Genomic DNA, 27,650 nt, shown 5'->3' on the forward strand with positions numbered 1-27,650 from the left:
ATCGACAGTGGCTACTTATAAGGAAAGGTTGCTTCGATAAAAAGACTATCAAGAAATATCCATTTCTACTGCTATTCACAAAAAATTGAGGTTCCAAGGGTTTCAGAATTATATTTTTGACTCTGGACTTTAATCTAGTGCGGGTTTTGAAATTGAAGGTCACTTCGAGCAAGTCGTTGATGCCTAGCCTCGATTAATTTGTATGGGGCATACCTTTATTGGTACTCAAGAATCTTGGCAAATGAATATTCCTTATTCGTCTTACAGAATTCGAAAGTGCATTGTTCCTGATTTTCTCAGCAAATAATAAGGAGCTTCGGAATTTTTTTGGATTTTGTTATTTATTTTATGCAGGTTTGTTATTGATCTGTTTTACAAACCATTGATAGATTTTGCATGATATATGTTAGAGGCTTTTCCTAAGTTGGTCTTGTTCCTAGATTCTGCAAATTTAGACTGTGGTTAACCGTGTCTCTGACAGTTCTATTGTTATGTATATACGATTTATTAGGTTTTAATCATTTAATATAGAATTTTTCCAACTGCATTTAGTAAAGGCTAGTTTGTGCGTGGCTTTTTACCCTTCGACTCATGCTTCATAAAGCAGTGATTTGGGAGTTTATATGCGAGTTGTTCAGTTGTGTTAGTAATTTGTTAGTGTTGTACATGAATCTATGATTAGTGAACTATCTCTATCTAAAGTTGTTCAATACCTAGGACAGACTACAATCACCAGTTCATTTTCAGAACGACTACCAGTTTTGTTGCGGTAATTAAGAATTCAGTTCAACCACATGGAGATGAATAAATGAGGATGTTTTAATGAGGAAACTTTATTTTCGTTGTCACTTTTTGATGCTGTACAATCGTATTTGTAGGTGATTATCATAAGTGTTAGTCTCTCTGAAGATTCACGTTCCGTGCTGTTGACCTCATACATTCGATGAAGCTTAATGATGACATTTTTATCATAAAAAACTCGCAGAGAAAGATTCAAGCGGGAGATTAGATCGTAACTATCGTCGGTTCAAAAAAAAAATAAATGCATTTTTCTAACTTTGTAGTCCACGGTTGGTATTTTTCAGTAGAACATCATGATTTTTAACTCTTAGTTGTTAACATGTTTAGCAAATAACTTCCATACACTGGAGATATACTCTGGACGCTCCTACCTGGTTGTGACGTATTATGGGTTCCAAACTTTTAGCCTAGTAGTTAAGGTCCAAGTGGTAATGAGTTACGTCTGTGAGCTGTATGCAGTGTGTGGCTGGGCAGAGACTATGAAATACATGGTGCTGTCTTATACTTTTTGTCCACTTATCTAAAAAAGCTACCTACAGGTGACCATCTGCTAAAGCTAAACGAAAATTACTTTCTCCATCCCTTAAAATCGATAATATGGGTTGCCGAAACTTTCCTTGTTTGTTTATATGCTTAGTAAAGGCTGGTACCATGGATTAATGGAAAAATAGTTTACTAAAATATATCCTTAAGTTCGAATTTCCCTGTCTACTGTTAAAAGTGATCCAACCAATCATTTCTCGACTTTTTTAAAACAAACTGTTTTATTCACTGCGCATTAGCTCGTAAAAGCCTGTTTGGTTCTGTGATATTTATATACATTCGTGCTGTGTTGTCATGCATGATGAGGCTGCACAAAGCCGGTTCGTTTTATTATCATTCTGTCATGTTTTTATGTGTGGAGATTATCTAAGAAAGTTGGGTGCAAACTAAAAAGTGAAAAGGCCTTTCAGTTTATGAAAGAACCGGCAGAGATAGTTTCAGGCTAAAAAATTAGAAACTTCACGTGATCATTATAAATTGGGATCTAGTTTTTTCCAGGTAGTTTTAAAAAGTCTATACAAATCTTTGTTATCTGTTTCATGCATTTAGATTTTACCTTAAAACTATAATCACATTTTTTGTCGTATGACAGTAGTTAGTTTTTATAGTATACTTGAGTTTATGTATTGGATGTGACTGTCTGGTAGATTTGTTACTACATGGCAATCGAACATTTGCAAATGCATTCATGGGGAATTTTTCTTCTATTTTATTTATTTATTTTTATTTATTTAACCACATAAATATTGGTACAAGGAAGCACCAGATACATATGCGCCATACAAATCTCATTCGATTTGCTTGAGGGCTGTGATACTGCCCAGGTGCCCAAACTGAAGCAGGTGGTTTTCTTAGGGGGCCCACACCCGGAGCCTTTGACCGAAAGATCTGATCCACAAGGCAGTGGAGCATCGTGAGGAGATGCAGTCCCATGGTAGCCGGTGATCAACGATTGATTCGTACGCCATTTGTTCCTTCAGGATACTGGATACTAGGTTGGTCCCGACAAGATTATCGTAGACAATGGTTAGAGACTTTAGGTGACGGCTCAGAATCTTTCATAACGGGTCAAGTGTGTTCACTCTGTCTTCCCTTAGATCCCAACTATCTAAATTACCTTAAAAATTTCTTTATTTTGCCAGTCTATCTTATCTCCCATTGTTTCCTCGATTCATAATCGCTCCTATTACTATTACTGTTACTACTTCTACTTCAGCATTTGACCATGCAATCTTATCCCACTGTGCTAATGAAATGTAATCATTCGAATGGATGTATACATGCCAGGTTCTACGTTGCTCATGACTGACTGTTTATGTTAGAGCCAAAGAGGTTCAGTAGCACATCGGTGTTTGCAGATAACCCTTTTAATTGACCTCAAGCTATCTCATATTATCGAACCAACGAGAATTACACCTTCAAGAAATCATAAGATTGTCATTCGTTAACACCTCGTTGTGTATTTATATTGATACTAAAATAGGATGTTTTTATTTATTTGAACACTTAAATATTGGTACAAAGGGGCACCAGATATATCTGCGCCACACAAATCTCATTTGATTTGTGTGAGGGCTATGATACTGCTCGGGTGCCCAGACTGAAGCAGATGGTTTTCTTAGGGGGCCACACTCCGAGCCTTTGACCTGAAGGTCTAGTCCACAAGGCAGTGGAGCATCGTGAGGAGATGTAGTCCCATGGTAGCCGGTGACCAACGATTGATTCATTCGCCATTCGTTCCAACAGGATACTGGAGCCCATGTGCACCATTGGTTTGGAATCAGGGTTTTCCAACTCCCCTAGGTGAACTTTCCGTGTCCACCAACCCGGTTAAAGCGCCGGACATTCGCTTTTCGTCCTCTCAATTTCGTAAACAATAATGCCCGTCACGAGAAGGCAGTGAGTAGGACTTCCCTGGTAGAGGCATTATACTCGTGGCCATTTGAGGGCATTTTGAGAGGGAGAGCTGACTCTCTCCTCAATCTCGGCCATACCAGGGCATTTGGGGGCAGGATGTAGTTATTACTCCGATGATAGTACCTTGTATTTGTAAATTAGACACGCTTTATAACACATATTCACTTTCTATAGCTGATTCTTATTGTCTGGATAGCACAAAATTGCGGGTAGCCGAATATCACTAATCTTATAAAAAGTATACGAACTTCTACTTTGTTGCTGAATTGGATTATTTTATTGTAGTATCGTATCTTAAAGTGTCATTTTTATAATATCCTCGCCTTTGATACCGTCAATGCTATTATTTTACAGGTTAATAAAAATAAATTTGTAGCTTTCTTATCCATTTAGTTCATTACTACAGGTTCTTGTAAACAATGGACGATCGACCAGTTAGTGGTGTAGGCGCTTACAAAATTAATTGGGATGAAATAGATGAAATGTCAAATCCGTTTGGAAGTGGTGGTAAAGGTCTTCCAGTTAAAAATCAACCTAAGTCTGTTACGGAACCATCTCCCCAAGGTGGTCGCTCAAACGATAACATAAATCAACCAACAAATTTATCAGTTGACTCCAATCCTGAGAAACTACCAAAGAAATCTCCACAGAACCCTCAACCGCTACCCAAATCTCTCCCCAAGTCTAATAACTCTACTGAAGTCAAGCAATCACCGAATCCCCCGTCATCTGAAGCTTCGCCTGTGGTGGTAAACGAACAGGACGTGCCTAAAAACGTCCAGAAGGGAAATATTCCTCAGTGTAATGGTGAACTGCTCGCAACTCCAAGTAAGTGATGTGCCAAGATAAAAAGCACTATCGAAATTAACTGCAAGTTTCAAGCTACATTAATTGGCAGATAAGATGATACATCTGCTGAAGTTTTTTCCATGTCAAATCCTCAAGTCAACGAAACGCAAACGTAAAAATAATATAAAACTGGAATACTAGTTGGTTAGATATATATGAAAGATGAGTTTAAGCCGTTAAACCATCACCATTTCTCCTCAGTCATGTAGTTGAGTACTTGGTATCATTATTCGGGATTATGTATTTGTGTAACAGTCTGTTGCGAGTTACTATCTAAGTAGTGCCATACAGTTGATGTTCATTGTCTACAATTCCGTCGAACCCGTTATAAGCGTTCCGTTTGCTTTCGACTTTTAAATTTACTAATCTTTCTGAGTATTGCAAAATCATCCTCTTTACAAACATTGAGGAATAAAAATAAATAAACAGCCTTCATCTTCAAACCAAATGAAGTTTCTGTCATTTTAATTGAAATTGTTCACGTGTTTTCAGAGTCGGTTACCAACTAATCGTTTAGTTAGTCTTTTAAATAATCAAAGTCTTGTTTCAAACAGAATTAACAATCAGGTTAGATATCATACTGATGTTTTTTAATCTTCACAGCTTTCTTGATCCGTCACTATTTTTGTATATTATAGATATTCTTTGTGTTTCAACTACTTGCGTTTTATATTGTACTCAGGATGTATTTGATAAGATTGTCTCTCATCTGATGAATGAAGTTTTCATAGTTTACTGTTTCCACACAGACGTAAATAATAATTCACATTTTCAAGTTATTCAAGTCTGATAAAGTGCTTTGAAAGAGCTAAATGTTTTCATTAAAATTTCCGTAATGGTGGTGATCAGCATTTTAATTTGTCTATCGTCGATTTTTACCAGCTCTTACTGAATCATGCTATTTCGTTTGCTGATGTGGGTTTGTATTAATCTGGGATGAACGATTGTCGACTTATATTTTCACCATGATATTAATAACTGTTTACTAGGTAGTGATGTATGAACTTATTCATCAAGGACTAATCAGATGACGTAGTTATCAAGATCAGGCGACGGGAGATTTTTTTAACTCTAAAGATAAGTATAGTATTACATCTGAAAAAAACTATTGATTAATTCATGGAAATATATACAGCTAGAATTTTCCCAGCTAGTTAGTGAATCACAACGTAGAATCTGTACATATGTACATCTGTTCAGGTTGCCATGCCCCATTAGCACGGAGACGTCAGGCCGAATCCCAGGATAGTAGAGTTAGTAACGGCATCAGTGGTAATAGGGAAGGTTAGACATCAAAGATACGACTCGAAAAGAAGATATAAATCAGCAAAATAACAAAAATGTTATGAGGAATTTAGAATCCCAGCATTTGGGGGAAGGCGAAGAATGGATGCACCTGCGCCACTAGGGTTCTCTCACCACCTCTGATATTGTATTAATCTCTGTTACTAGTATGTGAGTGACAGATATGATCCTGTAATTATTCAAATTGCATGTTTATGCGAGAATAGTGTTTTAAGGTCAAGAAGATACAAGTCACAGTTGAATTCGAACTAATGGACTTTAGTTTTCCATGTTTAGTGATTTATTTACTCAAAAATTAGTATGTTAATAATCACCATTATTATCAGGGTGCTCCAGTAAATGTGGTCATAGATAGTCTAAAATTGATCTGATTATTTCGTTTACAAACTTTTGACTGATTTATATAGGGACTATAATACTTGGTAAAGTAGCTAGAAAAACTGGCAGTCATGGGCTTTTTATTCACACAACATCTGGGTAACAGGTTTGGCGATTGGGTTGGAATAAAACTTATTTATCAGTCATATGTGGTTGGTTAGATCGTGTCTGTGGAACAGTGATTACACAGTCAAGTGCTTAGAGTTTTGTTGAGTCGTATGGTTCCTTTCTGTCGTTAATAAAACTGATGGTATTGATTTCCGATGTTTTGGTTTCAAGTCCTTTAGAGTATACTGAGATTGTTTTGAATGCTTTCTATAGTCTGTTGTTAGTAGTACTCATTTCATGATTTCATCTACGATTCCTTCACTAGGTTTGTTCCTTATTGTTAATAGAATAATACGAATGTTATAAACACATGCTTTAGTAATCTTCTATTGGAGCTTAACACTTTTGAACTATATATCCTCGACTGTTTGGTAAATTTTTTAGTTTTTAGCCAGTCAGTCGGGCATACGCAACGTACATATATGCATCAGCTGGCACATATTAGCACAGTGAATAACCAGAATAGTATAAGTAGTAACATTATTAATGGTAATTGAAAAGCTTAGCGATAAAGGATATGATTCGAGAAAATATGAATTAATGGTGTAAAGCACTGTTTAGGATGATTTGGAAAATTTGGATCTAAGGGAAGACAAAGAGTGAATGACCATGACTTATGGCAAACGATTTTAAGGTACGTCATTCAAGGTATCTAACCGTTGGTTACGCTTTTCGGGTGAACCTAAACTAGGTAGTGTGAACCTACTTACACAGTTCAGTTCAAGTCACTGACTTTATGGACTGATCTACTTAAGTTTTGCCTTACTTTATCTATTTAGTTTATCTGATTTAGTTCTGCAATTCCTTTCTCAAATTCAATGCATGTTTAATGACTAAACGTGTAAGAAATCGTGAACTTGTGGATTATTCTAACCACTGACCTTAAAGTGACAATTACCGAATTATTACTTTTAAAATTAATACTGTAAAACAACATCGTTGTTTAGTAAAATCCTTTTGTTTGAAGCAGCAAATATACTCATGTTATAATCTAAAAAGACATATTTGAAACTGTAGTTAAAAGATAAGAACTTTTCTCATGTTGTCTTGGTCTTGCGATAGAGTTTACTTAACTAATAATTAAAACTTGGCGTTATCAAATTATTGATTATATTGGTAAAGTTACTGCTCAATAGTTTGACCAATTATTGGCTCCAAGTATTGCGTAAAAAGATTCGACTTCTGTTTCAACTAATCTTTAGCTTCAATGGTTGGATAGTATCCTTACCCCTCCCCCACATCCTGAAACATGAACATGTAATTGATTATATTACACTAAATTTCATTTGGTTAGGTAAATAGAAATTACAAGCAGTTTTCAATGTTTTGACTGAACTTTTAATAATCCAATTATTTCCCACTTATTATTGTATAGCTCCCCAATCGATCCCATCTCCTGAAGAAATATGTGAAGTGAGTTTACAACTTTGAATAGAACAGTGTTTAGTGTGAACTTCTTCTTGACAGTTTCTGTAGTTATTCTAACTGACCATTCCTTGTTATGTTTATATGCATTCATTTTAATAATAGTTTCTATATTTAATTATTTTGATTGTCCAGTAATTTGTTTAATGAATTCTCTCTTCCTTTAACTAATAGGCGTTTTTAATTTTTACTTTCTCTGCATAATTTCAATGTTCTAAACTCTGGTTTTCGTTTTATTTATTCAACGATCGATAATTATTTCATTTCTAAATATAAGAGCAATAATTTGTACTGGGTGGTTTAACAACAGTAATTTGAACAAAGCATGAAAGAAAGCTTGAAATCAGTTGTTTATGAGATCGGCCAGTTACTTTGAGTCGTTGTTCCCATTAGGCGGGTTGGCTGAATCACCTATACAAATACTGGACTTAAATTATCAGTAGGCATAGGCTCAGTGGGTCATTTTAGGTGCTCTGTGGTGTCGAGGGGGGTCCCACAAGGTCTCTATACATTTTGTTGAATGCTTTCTCATAATCAAGTACTCTATCCACTTGTTCCTCTGCTTCTCACCCTCAGTGATTAGTTTCTCTTCCGTATTCCTGACTGATCATTCAGGTTTACTATATTTGCCTAAAGATTTAATTATATCATATGGTTTCCCATATTTCCTTCTCTTGCGGTTCTTTCTGTTATAGTTTCCGGGTCTTGCACTTTGTTCCACTGATCAACCTTATTGCTCTTCGTTGCTCGTTTGTTTGTGCCTTCAGTTTCCGATTTCATACTCGACCTTCCGCGTTTACCTAGGCTTGGGATAAGGTCTAACATTAATAATAGTAATAAATAACCCATTCGTCAAGTACTTGGATATGAACCATACTCTAGTTGTGAGGGCTATTGATACTACTCAGTAGGTGGGGTAAGGTTTCAACCTAAAATGTAATGACCGAAGTTCGAAAACCCTAGCCACTAATCCACAGGTACCTTTAGTAACTCTAGAGGGGATCCAGATGAAGTGTTCGATTAGTTAATTAACGAAAATCCCGAAATAGTAAAGCGTACATTGATAAGTAACAAGTTAAATGAAAGTTCATAATTAAGACAATATAAAAATATCATAAACCAGATATTTAGTAATTACATAATAAAAATATGCAAACTAATTTCTCCCTACAATAGTTCTAAAAGTTCAACCTTTCTCAAACATTCGATCCTTCAAAATGAAGAAATGTTATTTATTTAGTCAGTAGGACTTTCGAGTAAAAATTCATTTTAGTTTTTTGCCTACATACTATTTAGATCAGGAGCTTATCAAGTTATTGTTATTGATGTATTTTAGTTAGTCCTCATGTATAATTTTCTGTTGTTATTACTGTAATAATTATTTTTTTCATCTTTTGTTTTGACCGACTTTCGTTGGTTCTTTTCAAATCATTCGTGAATGAATGGAAAATACAAATATTACCAATGCTAATGTTTCAAATTATCTAAGGCATTACAAAGTGTTATTTGTAAGTTAGAAAGTATGTCGTGTTTCTCTTTAAAAGAAAATTTTGTTTTATTTAACTGTTTTTTTTCTAATAGAGGTTATTTGAAGGTTAACTATTCAGCTTATAATAAGGTTTCATCGTATTTTTTACCTATGAATGTAGAAGAGTTAAAATCAATTTTCAGTCATTGGAATGCAAACTCGAACTCTGCTTTTTCACTCTAAACAGCTGAGTAGTATACGGTATAACACTTGTGAATCACAAAAGGAGTATACAAAAACGATCAGATATTTTTTTGAAGTTTCATTTAATCGCGCAAAGAAACTGTCACAATTCATTAATCGGTCTAATGATTTGAACACAAACATCTTAGTAATTGAATGCACCGAGTCGTATTGTTTTAATTCATTGGTTTGTTATAATTAGTCTTGTTAACTTTATAAAGATCTAAATTCGAATGGGCACATTTATGTCTTTTGTATGAATCAATAGTTTGAAAAACAGCTTTCACGACGGGTTCATTAGAGGTCATACATTAGGTAATATTAAACAAATATTTCCTTCTTTTCGAGGAATATACAGAACATGTACTTAGTTTTCTCTCTCTCAATTAATCTGTCAACTTGTAAATTTCGCAACAAACGCACAGTGAACAAGTGACTTTATTATTAGTTTTAGAGAATGCATTTGATCTATTGATTAGTTAATCGTGTGATGTAGACCCGACAATAGGAACCTCATTTAGAAATTTTTCTCTGATTATTAACTAGTAGTGTTATTTTATTCTTTAATAATTTTGACTTTGATAGTTAATCACTAATTCAAACCGGTTTTCACCTTCTTACTGGTTTCAGGCATCTTGTTAGCATCATTGATTCTTACGCAAGTAGTGTAATTCAAATCTGAGTGAATGAATCTATCTATGCTTGATTATTATTGATTTAGTTTAGTAATTAATTTTTGATGTGGCAATTCATCATTAATTATGTGTGAATAAATGATTTTAACAGGAATATCAGTAGTTAACAAATAAGCAAATAAGATAGCGATACGTTGAGTGTTATAGGTAATCAATGTTTTTGATGTTTACCTGATTCTATATCTATTGCAAAATGAATGGACGTAAAATCTGTTGGTAGACTCATAAATCCTCTAAATTTATTGATAAATACTATATTGACATAATGTATCATATACCATATTCTTTATTCACATTTGATAAATATTCTCAGTAGGTATGAGTGAATAGTTATGTTTCGTGTTTATACTGTTTAAAATAGCGTCAGGTTAAATTTAGTGACTTTTTTAAAGACAATTATTTCTCTGCTATTTAATGTATGACTTTTAATGTGATGTGCTGATGAATGACCAATGATTGTGTAGAGAATAGTTAGTATCACATGGTTTATTATTACTATTATTGTCACGATAATAAGTACGGTAAATTGTTTGCTTTTGATAATCTTTTGGTTATAACCATGATTCTATTAAGTTTGTGACTTTATTGATTATTTTTTTTGGTAAATGAGTCAATTTATTAGTTAGTTACTATGTATACACGTTTAGTATTTTTGCTATGTTTATCAGGTCAAAGACACTTGTTTTGTAGCAACAAATGTCACCTGAAGTTAGTTTTGTGCTGTCGATTAGAGATGAGGACGATTAACAAATGAATTCCAATTCGATTAGCTCTGTGATAATTGTAATAAACTCTTCATATTAGTGATTGATTTTTCTATCTGACATTGTACAGCTGAAACAGAACTTAACCTTACTGGGGCTGAGGATCCAGACACTCACTTTCATAGAAACCAGATAAAATTTCTAATCTCGTAGTAGCTTAGAGTTACTGTTTCTATAACTGGTTACTTTCAAAATAAATGTGATATATGCTTGCAAAATTTCGATAGATATTTTACCATATTAGTAAACTCTAGTTATATAATCACGTGATAGTTTATTTCTTCTTTCGAGATTTATACGTTCCTCTAGACGTCATATTTAGCTTAGCTTTTCTTTATCAATTTTAAATCCACCAGAACTTGCCGTTTTCGCTTATAGTTTGTCAAACGTATTTGATTTTATTATTGATGGCTATAATTTGCACTAAATAGATTATTAGGTAATGAGTAGTAATTGATCGACTTTAACGTGCTGTGGTTCAATCAGTTCGAAATTGTTCGAAATTTATGCCACATATTTCAATTTCCTTTAATCTTCAGTTGACTAAATTTTGCTTAAAAAAACTGAGCTGATCGATGCATACTTGCGTACTGAGTTGGGTTATTTAGCTAATCCAAGTGTCATATGAGTTAATAAAAACCAAAGTAAGACTAGATAAAATTGATAATTATAAACCCATCATAGTTGAAAAACGAGAGCTTATGATCAAATATATAGACGAAAACTGCAATTGAATGTATGCTACCAGTAAAGAGATGCACCGTCACTACAGAAATGATCGTTGGAATAAAGAAATAGAAATCATGAAAACAGACATATATGCATGTCCAATAAAAGACTACCCAAGATAATATAAAACACGGAGATGACTGATAAGACATACCATCCTCAAAAATTAATTGAATTTAAACAGAAAAGTACAGAATATAAGCCAACAGAACACCCTGGAGTCTCGACGATAGTGAAAAAAACAGCTTAGATGATCATTTAAGTAAAATAACCGTGTGAACAACGCACAAAGAAACTACTAATATGGGGAGATATGGTTGATCACTTTTATGTCGTTCATAAATGGTCTGCAATCACTGGATTGGAAATAAGAAGAAGCAAGACAAAAGCAGCTATTGATTCCCGGTAGTTGTGACGTGTCATTTATGAGTGTCCAGATAAGCTAATGGGCTTCACCAATCTATATAGCTGCAAAGGGCGATAAAAATAGTTCCAAATTCCATTATTCCATTAGTATGTGTCGTTTATAAGCAGAATAGATTATTATTTGGTTATAAATGAGTATTAATTATTCATTTAAGTTTATTGTTCAAACTGTATTCGAATGCCACAGTTGAATAGTGTTTTCTATTTCTGATGTGAAAACTTTCGTGAAGTCACTTGTGGTAATAAAAGTTTTATCTTACAAAACAATCATAAGTTACGCACAAGGAATTATTCAGAAATGGAAGTGAAATTCATAGGGATCAATACTCAAGTTTCATTTTATCTATCTGTCTCCTTTTTTAAGATGAAATCTGTGTATACATACATCTATTAACATCGTAATAGATTGCACATTCAGTCATATACTGTGAATACAAGAATAGACGATCGTTAACAATGTAGAATTCTGTATGAATATGTATCCATCCAAATTGCCACATTTCAAACTAACACAGTGAAAGACATTAAACTGAAAAGCAGTGAAATGAATATACCGATACTAATAAAAAGTACTGTATAATACTAAACTTAAGACAATAAAAATTAGATGTTAATGTTAGTTCCGACTTGTCTAGTATTCCTTATCGATTGTGTTTCAATCGACTTGTCCTAAATTAGAACAATGATGAAAGGAAAACAAAATATATTTTTGATACCCGGGACAACAAGAAATACAGTAGTAAAAATAAAGGCTTTTTTATAGATCCTACAGGTGAGATTTTTAGTATGTTGTCGGTCCCGCTTCTAGCATTGATTGACTGAAAATCGGACCAATCAGAGTATTCTGATTTGAGCTCAGGCTGAAAATATAATCGTCAGAAATCTATCGAGTTAAAAATCGATAATAACTTACTGTCGATTTATGGATGTGATTTGGTTTTATATAAAAACGAAGAAACAGTAACAATATTAATATTTAATTGCAATTAATAATAGATGTTTGGGAAATTACACTCAGATGAATAGTTTATCTCAGATATATCTTCTGGGCATATTTCTTCGACAAGGATTTCTGGTTTACGTGGAAACAGAGGACTTTTTGATTTAGCAAATAAATCATTTATTACTAGTTTCAACTTATTTCCATTACCAGGTTTTAGGTAAAGAATTCTTAATTATTGTTGTAATGTTTTTAAAAAAATATATAGGTTGTAGTGAGTTGACAAGTGTTCTCTGCAGAGAAGAGATGCCCTCACTTTGTGTTCACATCGCGGTGGGTAATATGTGACATGTGATTATTATTCCTGATATATATTTACGTCCAATCTTTTAGTTTACAGAATGTTCATTATTATTTTATTTATTTAAACACATAAATATTGGTACAAGGAAGCACCAGATAAATATGCGCCACACAAATCTCATTTGATTTGTGTGAGGGCTATGATACTGCTCGGGTGCCCAGACTGAAGCAGATGGTTTTCTTAGGGGGCCACACTCCGAGCCTTTGACCTGAAGGTCTAGTCCACAAGGCAGTGGAGCATCGTGAGGAGATGTAGTCCCATGGTAGCCGGTGACCAACGATTGATTCATTCGCCATTCGTTCCAACAGGATACTGGAGCCCATGTGCACCATTGGTTTGGAATCAGGGTTTTCCAACTCCCCTAGGTGAACTTTCCGTGTCCACCAACCCGGTTAAAGCGCCGGACATTCGCTTTTCGTCCTCTCAATTTCGTAAACAATAATGCCCGTCACGAGAAGGCAGTGAGTAGGACTTCCCTGGTAGAGGCATTATACTCGTGGCCATTTGAGGGCATTTTGAGAGGGAGAGCTGACTCTCTCCTCAATCTCGGCCATACCAGGGCATTTGGGGGCTTTCATAAAATAAGATAAACCAAAACATTTTATTGTGTTCTTAAAACTAATGGTTAAAATTCGTAATCAATCATGTGAGGTTATACTTTATGTAATAGATTTTAGGCATGGGTTCGTAGATATCTCATAATTGTGGTGTCAGCTAAAGAAAAGAAGCTTTTTTTTCTGTTCATGTTTGTCTCGGTATTCACCTACCATGTTAGAATGATTTGTCTATGTAAAATATCTAGAATTGAATACCTGTTTACTTAATATTTAATAAAAAACTTGTGTGTACTGTTGATAATTAAACAATGTTTTTACTGCGTGTTATTTGTTGATATCACTTTTTAGCAGTAAGATGATTGAATTATATATCAATGTTGTAGGAACTTTATGATGGTCTATTATCAAAATAATCTCTTTGTATAGTTAATTTTGTTGTTGAAGTCCTCAGAGTAAATTCTTCGGTAATTTTCCTATCGTAGTATCAGATTGTCTAGAAGGGGATGTAATAAATTATGTTTATCATATCAATGTAATGATAATATTAATTTAGGAGACAGGTGGTATTCTTCTACCATTGTTTGAAGTTAGTGGCTAGTAAAGTAATGTGTTAAGGATAACAGTTGTTATTTATTGTCCATTCGTCTTTTATACAATGTGTTCGATACTATTATATCAATTCACTGGATCACATCAGTTGTATTAATTAAAATAGTAATAACAACAAGTTTTCGCATTTTACATCGTCTTAACACTGAATTTTAATGATACTTCTTGAGCTTCACAACTAGGCTTTACTTATTGTTGTACTTTTCAAAAATAATAGTATAAGTAGTTGTTGTATAGAAAGATTATTATATTCATTTCACTGTCACATGTTATTCAGAATTTAAAAGTGGTGATTTCTTTTAATTCTTGTTAATTTATTGTATATTCATCTTTGTGGTACATAATGAAAAATGAATGGAAAACGATTTAAATTTTCATTCGAAATTTAACTCTTAGAATTGTTTTAAAAATTTCAGTTTTGTCTTAGTAATTATCAATTAAGACAACTAATTATCAACTATTAGGTTGGAAGCAAAGATGGATGATGACTGGCAATAAAGTACAGGACACGCGCTTCGTCCTATTTGGGACTCGTCAGTTGGCTGCACCTGCATCCCAGAGTTGATGTTCACTCCAAGACTCGAACCCAGTATCGTTCGCTTCAAATGCAATCGCGTTATCTACTTAGCTTCTGAGCCCTAACAACCACTTGCTTGTGCAATGGGGCGAAGTTTAATTTCATTTTTGCTTATAATGCTTGTGACTTAAGGCAATATCGAGACAATCCGCACAGGATGCACACATGCTAATGAGAGGCTGATCAATTGCAGTCCCAAACATCAATGGGAGGATTCAAACAAACAATACAAAATTAATTTATTAGGTTGGAAGTTGAAAGTATTAATAAACTTACCAACTTCAGTATGAATAGTCAAGGAGTATCATCGTCACTCAAGTTCCTAATATTATTAAAAACTGGGTTTATAAATATGCTTTTGGTTGTTGAATTACATTAAAGTTAATTAGTTTAGATTTTTTAAAAGTTTGACACTCACAAAAGAGCATGAATAAAACTATATTTTTGTATATACATTCATATTATATTAGTTGTATTCCGTAATTTACATACTTATAAATAAAACATAGTTCTTATCATAATCATTGACGGTTAACTTATTCTCAACAGTTGTTTTATTCCCTTTTTTTCGAAAACTCATCTATGTGTTTGTGATGTATAGTTAAATTATACTCATAGAGCTAAGTTTCTATAACGACACATTCTAACTAGTTCACTGACTAGTCTAAACTAAACCAATGACATAATACATAGTCTATTACTGTGATTCCTATTTATATCATTTTAGAGCAGTTGATTGAGGCGAAATCGAAAATATAATTGACTTCAGCCAATTTTATTTTCTGAAAGTTTATGATAATATTGCATTACATCAATTTAATTTAAAAAAATTATTTCAAAAAAGGTGTGATAACACTAGACGGCTTCCAGGTTTTCCCTGGTGGTCTAGCTTCAATTGACTCACGCTTTCAACTTTTAAAACTTTTTATTGAGACAAAGTTTGGTCATTTCTAAAAAAAATTCTTCAATATATCCAAGTCATAAAATGGTTTAACTAGTCTTTTTTGTGTAAGCATAAATCCGTAAAAATAATTTGTACAATTATGCTAGATATCTTAACAGTTTATATCATTATTAGTAAGGATTTAGGTTATCTCATTGTTGATATTAATTACTGAAATTTGATCAGTTTTTGTTGTCATATGTGCATCCTGTGGAGATTGCCTGGATATAACCATTATGACACAAGTTTATATATAATAAAAAAATTATGGCTAACAATGGAATCCAAGGTGCATATTTCTTCTTATTTTGACTCTTCAGCTGGATGTATCCTCATCCCAGCTGACAGTTGTCCTAAAGCGAATGTTCACTTATTATTGATCTGGTGAATATCCGACAACATTTCTATAGACAGTTTTATATTACGATCTAAACTGTATGCAAAGATTCGTCTATGCTTTTTATTTTATCATCGTTTTTTAAAATTTTGCACAGGTCTAGTTACTTATGAGTAGTTAAGTTCTAGTTTAGGTATTTTTGAGTAGTGTTATTTATATCCTTCATCATATGTTTATTTGATTTTAACTTTCCCTATAAAACGAAAAACCAAACCAGATCTTCAGTCTGACATAAATCCTAATGTCGGTAATAACTTAGAAGTTGCACAAGATCATTCTAACGAATCCGATCCAAGTTTAGGGTAAGTTTCTCATTTTGTTCTTTATTTCAAATGATACATTCCAAAATGTAGCATATACATGTATAATTCGTTTCAACTCAATTATGAATGTAAAATTCTATTTGTAATTATAATATCCACCACGTTTCTAATTACTTGCTTTTAATTAGTTTTTATATGTTATGTAAATTTTATTTTTCTAATTAATAGTATATGCTTGTCTATTTGGTTGCTTTACCAGGTTTATTAAGCAACATATGCTTTTTTAAAGGTAAACTCTTAGCAAATTTATCGTTCATGTATAAATGAAAACTTAGTAAAGTTAGTTATTTCTCGGAATCTATTTCGCTGAGAATTATACTCATTAAGAACTAGACGGTAGAGAGATTGCTTCACGGTAATTGCGTCGTCGTTTGTTACCTACATTCATAGGGCATTTAAGACTCGTTAAAGTTTTCAGTAAAGAATGAAAAGAGGAAGTTGCTAGTGAACTTGCTGAACTTTCTGGAATTCAAACATCTTAATCACTAAAATTTCTATTTCGATAACGTTTTTATAAAAAAAGTTGATTACCACTTATTTTTAGCATAGCTTTTATGGGGATTATAGAGTTTTCATAGTTTTAAATCACTAAATAATCTTAGACAAACTTTCATTGAGAACTAGGAAGCACTGGACATTTGTTTTTTCCCAGTACGAAACTCTTCAGCAGTACGTATCAAGACCCCGCAATAAAGGAATCGAACCCAGGATCTTCGGTCTCACTCGCGAACGGCCACTGAGCCGGCATCTGATGGTGTTAACGTTTAACTTTAATCAAATCACGATGTTGAACGACTATCTTTGATTGCTTGCGTTGGAAAACTATCTCATATATGATGGTTGAGGTCTACTAGTGACAGCTTTTCAAAGAAACTCTATAGGCGATGGACAAGGGTTGTTCAATATCGTGATTTGATGAAAGTTAGACGTTAAGACCATTATATGCCAGCTCAGTGGCCTAGAGGTTAAGTGTCGATAAATTGTGTTTTTTCTCATTTCAAATTACTGTATTTATATTATACTTGTAGAATATAACTAATTTGATGTTAAATCATGGTTCCAAATTCGAATACATCTACTTTTTACTGTAGACATCACAGTATCTTGGTGTCTGGAATTGCTCATTATTTTTCTTTATAAATATGTTATATGCTCTTGAGTAAAAGTTTGAACGTTAAACCCCGTGATCTCTGCATATCACTGTATACCGTTATGGTAATCTTTTACTACTATGTTATTGTTGCATAGCTCTTTTCATTTTATTTTATTGTTTGACTTTTTTTCACATTAGTGAACCCGTGGAAAACAATGTTGAAAACAGTAACGTTGTTCCTGATGTTATGCAGGTATGTCTATAACTTAAAGTGTATTTTCTCCCTCTTATTTCTTATTTTGACTATATTTTAGTGCTATGACTTTTCATGCATCGTTTTTCATACTATCATTTCATGTCTGTATCCACTAACCACTATATTATAGACTATGTTAGTTATTTTATAAGATTGTAAATTTTGGAAGTATACAAATAATCAACACATAATGATTTATGCTAAATTTCCTTTATATTAACATTAAGTAAAAGTATATAAAAGCTATCAAAACTTATTATTTGAGGATAACCTTATCTAACGTTAATATTGAACAGTTATGAATATACTTTAGCCTTCTTGAATGTTACTTCTGTCTAGATGATTCATAATATTCAACGTGCTGCTAAATATTCTTAAGTCTGTTGAATTGATTATGTAGTTGAAGTGAAACTTGTTAGTTGATAGTTTTGTCGGATTATCAATACAAGCGTCTTGTGTTTTATCAAAGGATTATCACTCCAATATAAGTTTAATAATTATTGAAAACGAGTTTTGTAGTAAGTGTCATACTTTAAACGTGAAGTATAGCCTATTGTCTACATTGTTCGAGTATCCATACGCAAATGGAAGACACTTGTTTATATATAAAGATTGTTCTCTTCTAAATAGCTCGTTAAGTCTCAATTTTGAACATCACTTCAATGTTACACTAGGACGTTTAGGTTTACATGTAGTAAATCAGCTACTTTGATAAGTATTGCGTAATTTTTTATTATTTATTAGTGTAGAAATGAGTAATTTTTAAATTTATTATTTTATTTATAAATCCTGGATTAAATACTATCATGCAAAAGTATAAATGTTCAGTTAAGAGAAGAGATACATCACTTACAGATATTATAAAAGTTTGTATAATGCTCTAGTAAAAATTATGGTTTTTTATATTATCATCTCAGTATGATTTCTTTGTAAATAATTGTTATAGTTAGATTGTTGAAATTCAAAAATGAAGGATCTAAATGTTTTCATTCTTCAATGATGTTTGTTAATGAAGTATAAGTCAATATATTTGTGTACATTAAAAAAGTGATATTTTCTTGTTATAAATGATTCTGAAAAAAACAAACAAACATGAAATCATACTGATCTTCAAACAGTGTAGCAACGAAATGTTTAAAAAGACGGAATATGATAATTAGAATTAAATTTCGCATATCAACTAGGTAATTATTTATTCAAATTCACTTGGTATTATTTGTTTGAATCTTCCCATTGATTTTTAGGACTGCAATTGATCAGTCTCTTATTGTCATATGTGCATACTGTGCGTATTACCTCGATATAGCCTTAATTCACAAACATTATAAGCACAGATGGATAGTGGATAGCAGTGGAATCCAGGATGCGCGTTCCATCCTATTTGGGACTCGTCAGCTGGATGTACCTGGATCTCAGAGTTGATGTTCACTCTGTGACTCGAACCTAGCACCCTCCGCTTCAAACGCCATCGCGTTATCTACTCAGCTAATTAGTCCTGATAGCCACTTGCTTGTGCAATGGGGTGAAGTTTGAATTCACTTAGTATTGTTTATTTAAATCTTCCCATTGAAGCGAAAGGTACTAGGTTCGAGTCCCAGAGTGAACATCAACTCTGAGATGCAGGTACATCCGGCTGACGAGTCCCAAATAGGACGAAACGTGTGTCCTGAATTCCACTGTTAGCCATTGTCCATCTTTGCTTATAATTATTTATTTAGTTCGTTATTTTCTTGGTAATCTGTCATACTTTATTTTTATGACTGAATTTCATTCGCTGAGATTTTACAAATATATTATTCCTAATTAATATCTAACATCAACTTGGCGCTTAAATACTGTGAAACTATTCGATCTAATTTAGACGAAAGTTCTTATAAATCTATCTGAAAGTATGTTTAATTTTATCAAAATACGTATATTGAATATTTTTCTAATGTGAATAAATTTTGTCAGGTAGTTAGCGAGAAATTTTGCACCTAGTTTTCTTGCTATTAGGCTCTTTTCAGCATGGTGTATCTGTAATCTTGAGGGAAGCGATGGTCCCCGGGGGACTTGAATCCGCGCCACTCAGCCTCACAATTTGAGATGTCACGACTTAATTATTGAGGCTGTTACTGACCTCCTGTTAGACTAAGATGTTGGGTAATAGATTGATTCCTGAGTAGTAGTCAATTTCACGTTTGTCTAGTCCTTTAGTGCTGTTAGGATTCTATCGATAAAGTCTCAATGTACCCGTTAGTTTAAGTGAATCGATGTTTCATTCATTATATTGAGACGTTAGTTGGTCGGAGGTGGTTAACAGGAAACCTGATCAACGCTAAAGGATTGGGTATTTCTAAAGTTAGTCAATACTCAGCGACGAATCAGTTGTTCATGAGCTTTCAGTACGTAATGAATGAAGTAGTTTTAGTTATCCATTCTACCGAAATCCCCCAATTACCTTTCATTAGTTTCGTGTAAAGATAACAATAAAAGACTCAACAAATATTCTTCTGGAAACACAAAGTTTAACTAGAGAAAGTGAATAAAACCAGTGAGAATTTCGTGTTGATCAGTGTTTGTTAAATACACTATATAGTTATATTTCATAACTATTCTTTTTTGTAATCTAAATAATCGGTCATGATTTTCTAAGATAACAAAAATATTCCTAGTATTTTTTTCGGCTTTTATTACAGAAATCTATTAGTTTGGACGAATATAAAAACATAAAGGTCACAGTTGTTACATTGTTTTCATAGAGTTACCTGTTGTAATATATACAATGACTTTTATGCTTATTGTCAACAATTTAACCAATCCTAGTTTTAAATTGTGTATTAATAAAACAATAGATTTATTGTCCTATGATTAGATCTGATTGGAAGAAAGTGTTCTGTTCACTTTAACTTTAAATAAACCTGATATTATTTACAAATGAGCACCTCTAATATAAATATGAGATTAATACATAAAGAATCGATTATTTCTATTTTCAAGAGGGAGAAACTGTCCTATTTATTATAAGTGTTGTGTATTATATTCAGTCATAAATTTTATTAGTGGTGAGTTACTTTGTGTATTGTTTAGTTAATAGAAACGCTCATAAGTAAAATTAGATTTTAATGTAATTTTATATTATCTTTTGTAATTTATAAGTTTATCAGAAACTAATCACAAAGGATTTTATACTTGTGAATTATTCAAACAGCAGTCAAATTCACTTAATAATCAGTTAGATAGAATTCTCAACATGAATTATCTACACCGACCTTTAAACAACTGCCTGACATACTGAGGTGGTGATTTTATCTAGTTGAATGAATGCATTGTAACAGTGTTAGCTCATACAATACCATATGATTTAAGGTTACAGTATCTCATCAGCTGATAGAATATAGACATATTATTTATCTACTGCTAAGTGTAGGTAGTATTCGAAAGTCTACTTGAACATAAAGTGTTTTTTTAATTTTATGTTAATAATGGTAAAATATACCTAATAATTCCTACTTATGTGTTTTTAATATCCATTCTATGAAATGTATTGGTCAAATACTAGCTTTCGAAGTAATATATGTCCTCAATTCCTACTCTGTTGTTTGATCTCGAGAAAATCATTAAGTAACAAGTAACAATCGTGAAACTAAATTATCAACTGTCAGTTAAACAGTCAAACACAATGTAGAACCTCGTACATGTATACATCAGTTCAAGTTGCCATACCCCATTAGCACACAGATGAAATTGTTAAAGTGAATCCCAAAGTAGTGGAGGTAGAAATAGTATAAGTGGTAGTCGGAAAAATTAGAAATAGAAGGTACAACTCAAGAAAATATAAATTATTGAAATAAAATGATTATGAGGAATTTAAAAACTTAGGAAAATGTAGATGCATCAGCACCATTGTAAACAATTTTGAGCCATGTCATTCAAGGTCTCTAACCATCGTTTACGGTCATTCCTCCTACCCCATCAGGTAGTCTATATTTATTTATTTAAACACATAAATATTGGTACAAAGGGGTACCAGATATATATGCGCCGCACAAATCTCATTTGAGTTGTGTGAGGGCTGTGATACTGTCCAGGTGCCCAAACTGAAACAGATGGTTTTCTCAGGGCACCACACCCCGAGCCTTCGACCCAAAGGTCTGATCCACAAGGCAATGGGACATCGTGAGGAAATGTAGTCCCATGGTAGTTGGTGACCAACGATTGATTCATACGCCATTTGTTCCCTCAAGCCCCCAAATGCCCTGGTACGGCTGAGAGTGGGGAGAGTCCGCTCTCCTTCTCGAAATGCTCTCACATGGCCACGCGAATACATAGCCTCTGCTAGGCAAGTCCTACTCACTGCCTTCTCGTGGCGGGGGTGTTGTTAACGAAATTGGGAGGACGAAAAGCGAATGCCCGGCGCTTTAACCGGGTTGGTGGACACGCAGGATCCACCTAGGAGAGTTGGAAAACTCTGACTCCGAACCGATGGTGCACATGGGCTCCAGTATCCTGAGGGAACAAATGATATATGAACGAGTTATTGGTGACCGGCTACCATGGGACTGCATCTCCGTACGTTGCTCCACTGCCTTGTGGATTAGACCTTCAGGTCGAAGGCTCCGGGTGTGGTGCCTTAAGAAAACCACTTGCTTCTGTTTGAGCACTCAGGCAGTATCACGGCCCACGCACAAATTAAGTGTCTTGTATGTGCACATATATATCCGGTGCTCCTTCGTATCAATATTTATGTGTTCAAACAAATAAATACATAAATAACCCTCACACCAAGAAATGTGATTGAAGGCTGAGTACCATTAACCTGTACATAATTGATATGTTATATTCAGTATATCTTTTTATGAATTTATTATTTTCAGAAGAGAGTTTTGTGGAGATTTTAGTAATTTTATTATTAGTGTCTAAGTTTTCTCGTTTTATTATTACTTCTAAACTTTTTCAAGTTTTGGACTATAGTAATATGATTTATAGTGTACGTTACTGCTGAAATATTGTTCTATAAAATATTGACCTTATTTTATATGCCCTTAAATTTCGTAGCGTAAATTTTTTATTCGGTCAACCAATCATTTGGTTTTTAATTTTATATTTTACGTCTAAAAGTCAGCATATAGTTCTAATCTATTTGTTTGTACATACGTTTTTTGTACTACTGTCATACGATTATTGATGCATTTATTTGTAACTGAGCAATGTTTCACGCAAGTTAATCAATTTATGGACTGTTTTTGTGGTTTATTTGTCGAATTTCCACAAGATTTGTATTCTTTTGATTTTTATAAAGTTTATAACTTTAAATAATAGTAAAATCTAGTCGATCGAGTAAGAAATCATGTTCATTTCTAAAAATGGTCTGTTTTTCATTTTTAATATGTAGACTTCACGTATTGATTCATCAACTCGACCAGCATCACCAGCTCAAGCTGGAATGCTTAACAAATCAGATACACCTTTAGTAAATGGAAAGGAAAACTCTCAGCTACCTCCTCAATATCCGTTTAAATCCTCACGAGATTCCAAATCGAATGATTCAGAATTAATTGCACTACGCAAGGAACGAGATCAACTTTTAACTACGATTGAAGAGATGAAGTAAGTGTTTGCTTGTAGTATTTCTTTTTTCGCAGAGACTATAGTTTATGGACGAACCAATGAGATTTAGGATAACAGGTCTTGGGTTATGGTTCGAATTTCATACATGTATTTGGCTAAATAGCATTTTGGCATTTTAACCGATGTCAGTTCGTGATGAAAACCCTAAATCTAACTTCTAACTCTAAACATCAACTGTAAATCATAATTCTAATTCCTCACACTGGTTTGTAACCGTCATTTAGTCCAAGTTAGTAGGTGTACATTCTCTAGGCCACTTTAGCGTCGCTCCAAGGTCGTCCATAAATTATAGTCCCATTACTTTTTTTGTATAAATTACACGCAAACATCTTTATATGGAATTATGTTTTCTTTGAGTGTTTTAGGCATTATATTGTAAAATTTCTTATAAACTGTTAATTGAACGTAAACGGGCCAAAATGATCCTTATGTTGTTCACGATGTACAAATTGTATTCATATTTTCAAGTTAACTGGAATCAATTTACATTTCCTTATAGTAGTACTCGAAGTTATCTTAGTCATCAGAATAAACTATCTGTTTACCAGCTTTATTCGTTTGATAGTTTATGAAGATTTTGTATGAGTTTGATGGGAAATTCACTGATCAATTACACCTAAAAGGGATATCTTTGTTTGGGCATCTCTATAAGATTTCTTTGAAATAGCTAACTCGAGTCCAAGTATGAAGTCTGAAATGTTATTTTTTAGGAAACTTTAGTACTTAAAAGTATAACATCCTTGTAGAACTAATGTTTTTGTCACTACCACGGATAACTAGTATCATTCTCTAGTTGTCAGCTATAGTCTCTATCTTCTGATAAAGGTATACTGTGCTATCATGATAACCAACATGCCATATAGAGGTATGTATTCACGGTGTTAAAATACCCCAGTTTTTGTGAAGTAAGATTAAGGATAGACGTGGTTAAAACATGACTTATTGATCTGTTGAAAAAGTAGGACATCTTAGCCATAAAAGCCTGTAATTATATATAATTTGGGCTAATTACACAATGCCTTAATCAGTTAAACTGTCGGTTAAATAATAAAACAACTATTTTTTGTTCAGTTTACCAAGTTATTAATATAACAGTAGAGGTAACACATACAATTGCATATGTATCTCAATTTTTCCCCTCTAAGTTAATTGGTTTAAATGCGTTATTAACAATCAACAAATTCTATACATTATCATCAACTGTGATGTTTATTAGGATTTTAAAAACACTATAATTGTAATTTATATGATATTTCAGCTAATCTTGGATAATGTTGCACGATTCATGACAGATGTGCGCTGAACTGTGTTATCACATTTCACACCGGTAATATCGAGAAATTATACGGATCACAATAATGAGTAGAAATTTTAATATCAACGGTAGTGAAAAGTAAATATTAGAACTGCAATTCGCAAATAATGTATGAAATTAGATGAAAAAGTATGAAAATTAAATCTTGGGCTTATCAGAGATGCTTACTCGTAAATATACAATTAGGTTTCGAAAGATTTGTTACTATTTCGAAATATCTACCGATCACTTATTGAATTCACTCTAATTGTGCTTAGTCTTGTTTTAAATATTTAATTATACTATTAGTAGGTAGAAGTTTTCTTTTTTTTAAAAAAGGAATATTACTTTTGTTTATATCAATTCTCACCAATTAATTGTTCCATTTTTATTAAGTTCTCTAAATTTGTTTCCTTTTTTATCTTTAAAAAAGTAACATTTAATGCCTTGCCACCAACTGATATCATCATCGTTCTGAAGTAATTAATTACGTTTTCCAGTTCAATAATTCCCTTTTACTTTTTCGTGAAGCATATTACACCTTTGTTTGAAAACGTTGTATTGTGGTGTTCGCTATTTATGCTAACAGATATAAGCAGTATGTAGCAGCAATCGGAAGTGAAATGCTTGCCAGCAGATTAAATTAAAGAGAAGAGGAAAGGAAAGAGAGAATAACTGAAATAACAACATAATAAGAAGAATCATGAAGTATGTAAACGACAACTGAAAGATGTGCAAATAATTTTGATGGGATTTTGTTCTCTAGGCTGGATGGTTTGGTTATGGATCTTTCATCTTTCTTCTGAACGACATCATAAGCACAAACTTCAGGTATAAATTTACCCGAAGTTTGTGCTTATGACGTCGTTCAAAAGAACGATGAAAGATCCACGACCAAACCATCTAGCTCAGAGAACAAAACTCCATCAAAATCATATGAGCGTAGTACGCTTGTCGTTGTTCGAAAATGAGAGAATTTCGCCAAGACGCAGACTTCCACTCGAGAAAAACCGTATTTCCTCCACGAGTGTCTTCGTCAGCATGTGCTACTAGCAAGTGTAAGATACAGACCTCCGATTAACTGCTCAATGGGATGGAGAATAGCTGAGCAAAGTGGAAGAAAAATGGTATACCTAATGATAACGAATGCACACTACGTGATCCACAAATACCAACACGTCATGGGGGATCAAAAGAGGAAACTACAGAAGATACTCACGACAGAACATTTGGAAATCTTGACATATGAAGATAATATATGATTTTCATATTTTACAAAGCCACTGTGTAATTTTGCATAAAGTGCTCAATTGGTTTATCCTGAGTTTTCTTTTACTACATTTATTGCTGTTGCCTGCAGAGAGGCGAAGATGGAGCAGTCCTGTGAACACCATTTCGGGGTCGGAAGAGGAATCGTTAGTTGGTGTGGTTTAGTTCAGGACATTTTTTATCCGACCAATCTGACTTTTTCTCATTTGTTCAGATTATTTCTCATATATTTATTTATATAAGTATGTGTATATGTATTTTTACGTTATAACAGACATTGTATCACAGAGTATGATCGTAGTTTACAGCATATGGTTGAAGAGAAAGCTCATAGTCAAAGAGAAGTCAATATTCCAGTAGCTGATTTAATTAAAGAACGTGATGAAGCTGTAGAAGAGTTAGCTACCATTGAGAAAGCTTTTGGGGATTTACACAGACGTTTTGAGAAATCGAAACAAATCATAGAAGGTTTTAAACAGGTTTGTCTTTTCTTTGTTTTTAAACTGTTATATATTTTATTACTTCCATTTTTCGTCATTTGTATTCTTTGTGTCGATTTTTTATTCTGCTTTTGTTTTAAGAAATATATCGTCAATAATTTGTACTTCTGTGGAGGACTATTACAACATTCTATTTTCTCTATGTATGGAAACTATTCTCTAATCTTTTTTTTTACTTTAAATGAAGTATATATATATATATATATATATATATATATATATATAGTTTCTAAATGTTCCATGTACCTTTTGTGAAATGATAAACACTAGTTACACACATTGCACTTCACTTTATTACCGAGTAGGCCGTCTTTGGTGATCCAACGTTGACTGATTCATGATTTCGATGAAATTCAACAATATCAACAAACCCAAACTGATATTAATTCTTTATCGTTTAGTTGTTTGTGAGGGTGAGGGGAGCAACAAATTATTCATTTCTTATTTACGATTGATTGGTTACTGGGTAATGACCACTGTCATGTTTTTGTCTCATCATTCAGTACTGATTAATTTTTATCCTTCAATCTGCAGCTAAATCACTATAGTTCAATTAGTGCTAATGAATTAAATAAAAACATGACATCGATCACTGCTCAATAACCAATCAGTTGTTAATATCTCTTAGACCTACATAAGAGTTAGTCTCGGCTCAAAAAACTCAGAGGTGACATCCTAAACTGTTGAACCAGGTGATACGAGACTGGATCCCTAGGGATGGGTCAGTTTCCTCAAGAATACAGATACACCTCGCTCATGAGTATTAAATGTTGTAAAACACAAATCATCAGTTTACTGTTGACTATCTCCAACAGGTGGTCTTGCCTCGTTTAATGTCGTTTCGTTGTTTATTCTAATGAGAATTCTGTGAAATTAATGCTATAGGTCCTTCTTACATCAATTTTTAAAAAATGTATTCTGTGTATGCAATATGATTTTAATCCTGATTAATTTTAGACAGACGACTTCAGTAATCAATGTAAAACGATGTTTTCGTTATTTCTTTTTGTATTCAGGTATAGTTTAAGGAAAAAACATTGGTTCATGTCTATGCTTTGTTGAGTTTAATTTGCTTTTATTTGTATCATTTAGTTTTTTGTTAGTACTTACTTTTGCCTTAAGTTGTTGACTTTAAATTTATTGTAATCCCTTAAGTAAAGTAGATTTCTAGAAATTTATGAACTGCGTCTGACACTGTATTATTGTTTTTAAAAAAATAATGTATGTTGTCTGTTTTCATTTGTAAAATTTGTGTACTTTTTCGAAG

At 33.1% G+C, this 27,650-nt stretch overlaps 1 protein-coding gene across 1 annotated transcript in view; it reads left to right on the forward strand.

The window, feature by feature from the left end:
- Positions 1–313: 313 nt before the first annotated feature.
- The window catches only part of Smp_043170 (putative transforming acidic coiled-coil containing protein 1/2), a 32,854-nt gene continuing 5,517 nt past the window's right edge, over positions 314–27,650 (forward strand). The window contains exons 1-8 of the mRNA XM_018796883.1: positions 314–354; positions 3,668–4,089; positions 7,277–7,314; positions 8,816–8,834; positions 16,256–16,340; positions 17,653–17,707; positions 23,085–23,299; positions 26,158–26,362. Coding sequence (XP_018651980.1) covers positions 3,681–4,089; positions 7,277–7,314; positions 8,816–8,834; positions 16,256–16,340; positions 17,653–17,707; positions 23,085–23,299; positions 26,158–26,362 — 1,026 coding nt within the window. The 5' untranslated portion in view covers positions 314–354; positions 3,668–3,680. The remainder of the gene's footprint in view (positions 355–3,667; positions 4,090–7,276; positions 7,315–8,815; positions 8,835–16,255; positions 16,341–17,652; positions 17,708–23,084; positions 23,300–26,157; positions 26,363–27,650) is intronic.

The sequence above is a fragment of the Schistosoma mansoni genome, chromosome 4 (genome assembly GCF_000237925.1).
Source record: "Schistosoma mansoni strain Puerto Rico chromosome 4, complete genome".
NCBI classification, from domain to species: Eukaryota; Metazoa; Platyhelminthes; class Trematoda; order Strigeidida; family Schistosomatidae; genus Schistosoma; species Schistosoma mansoni.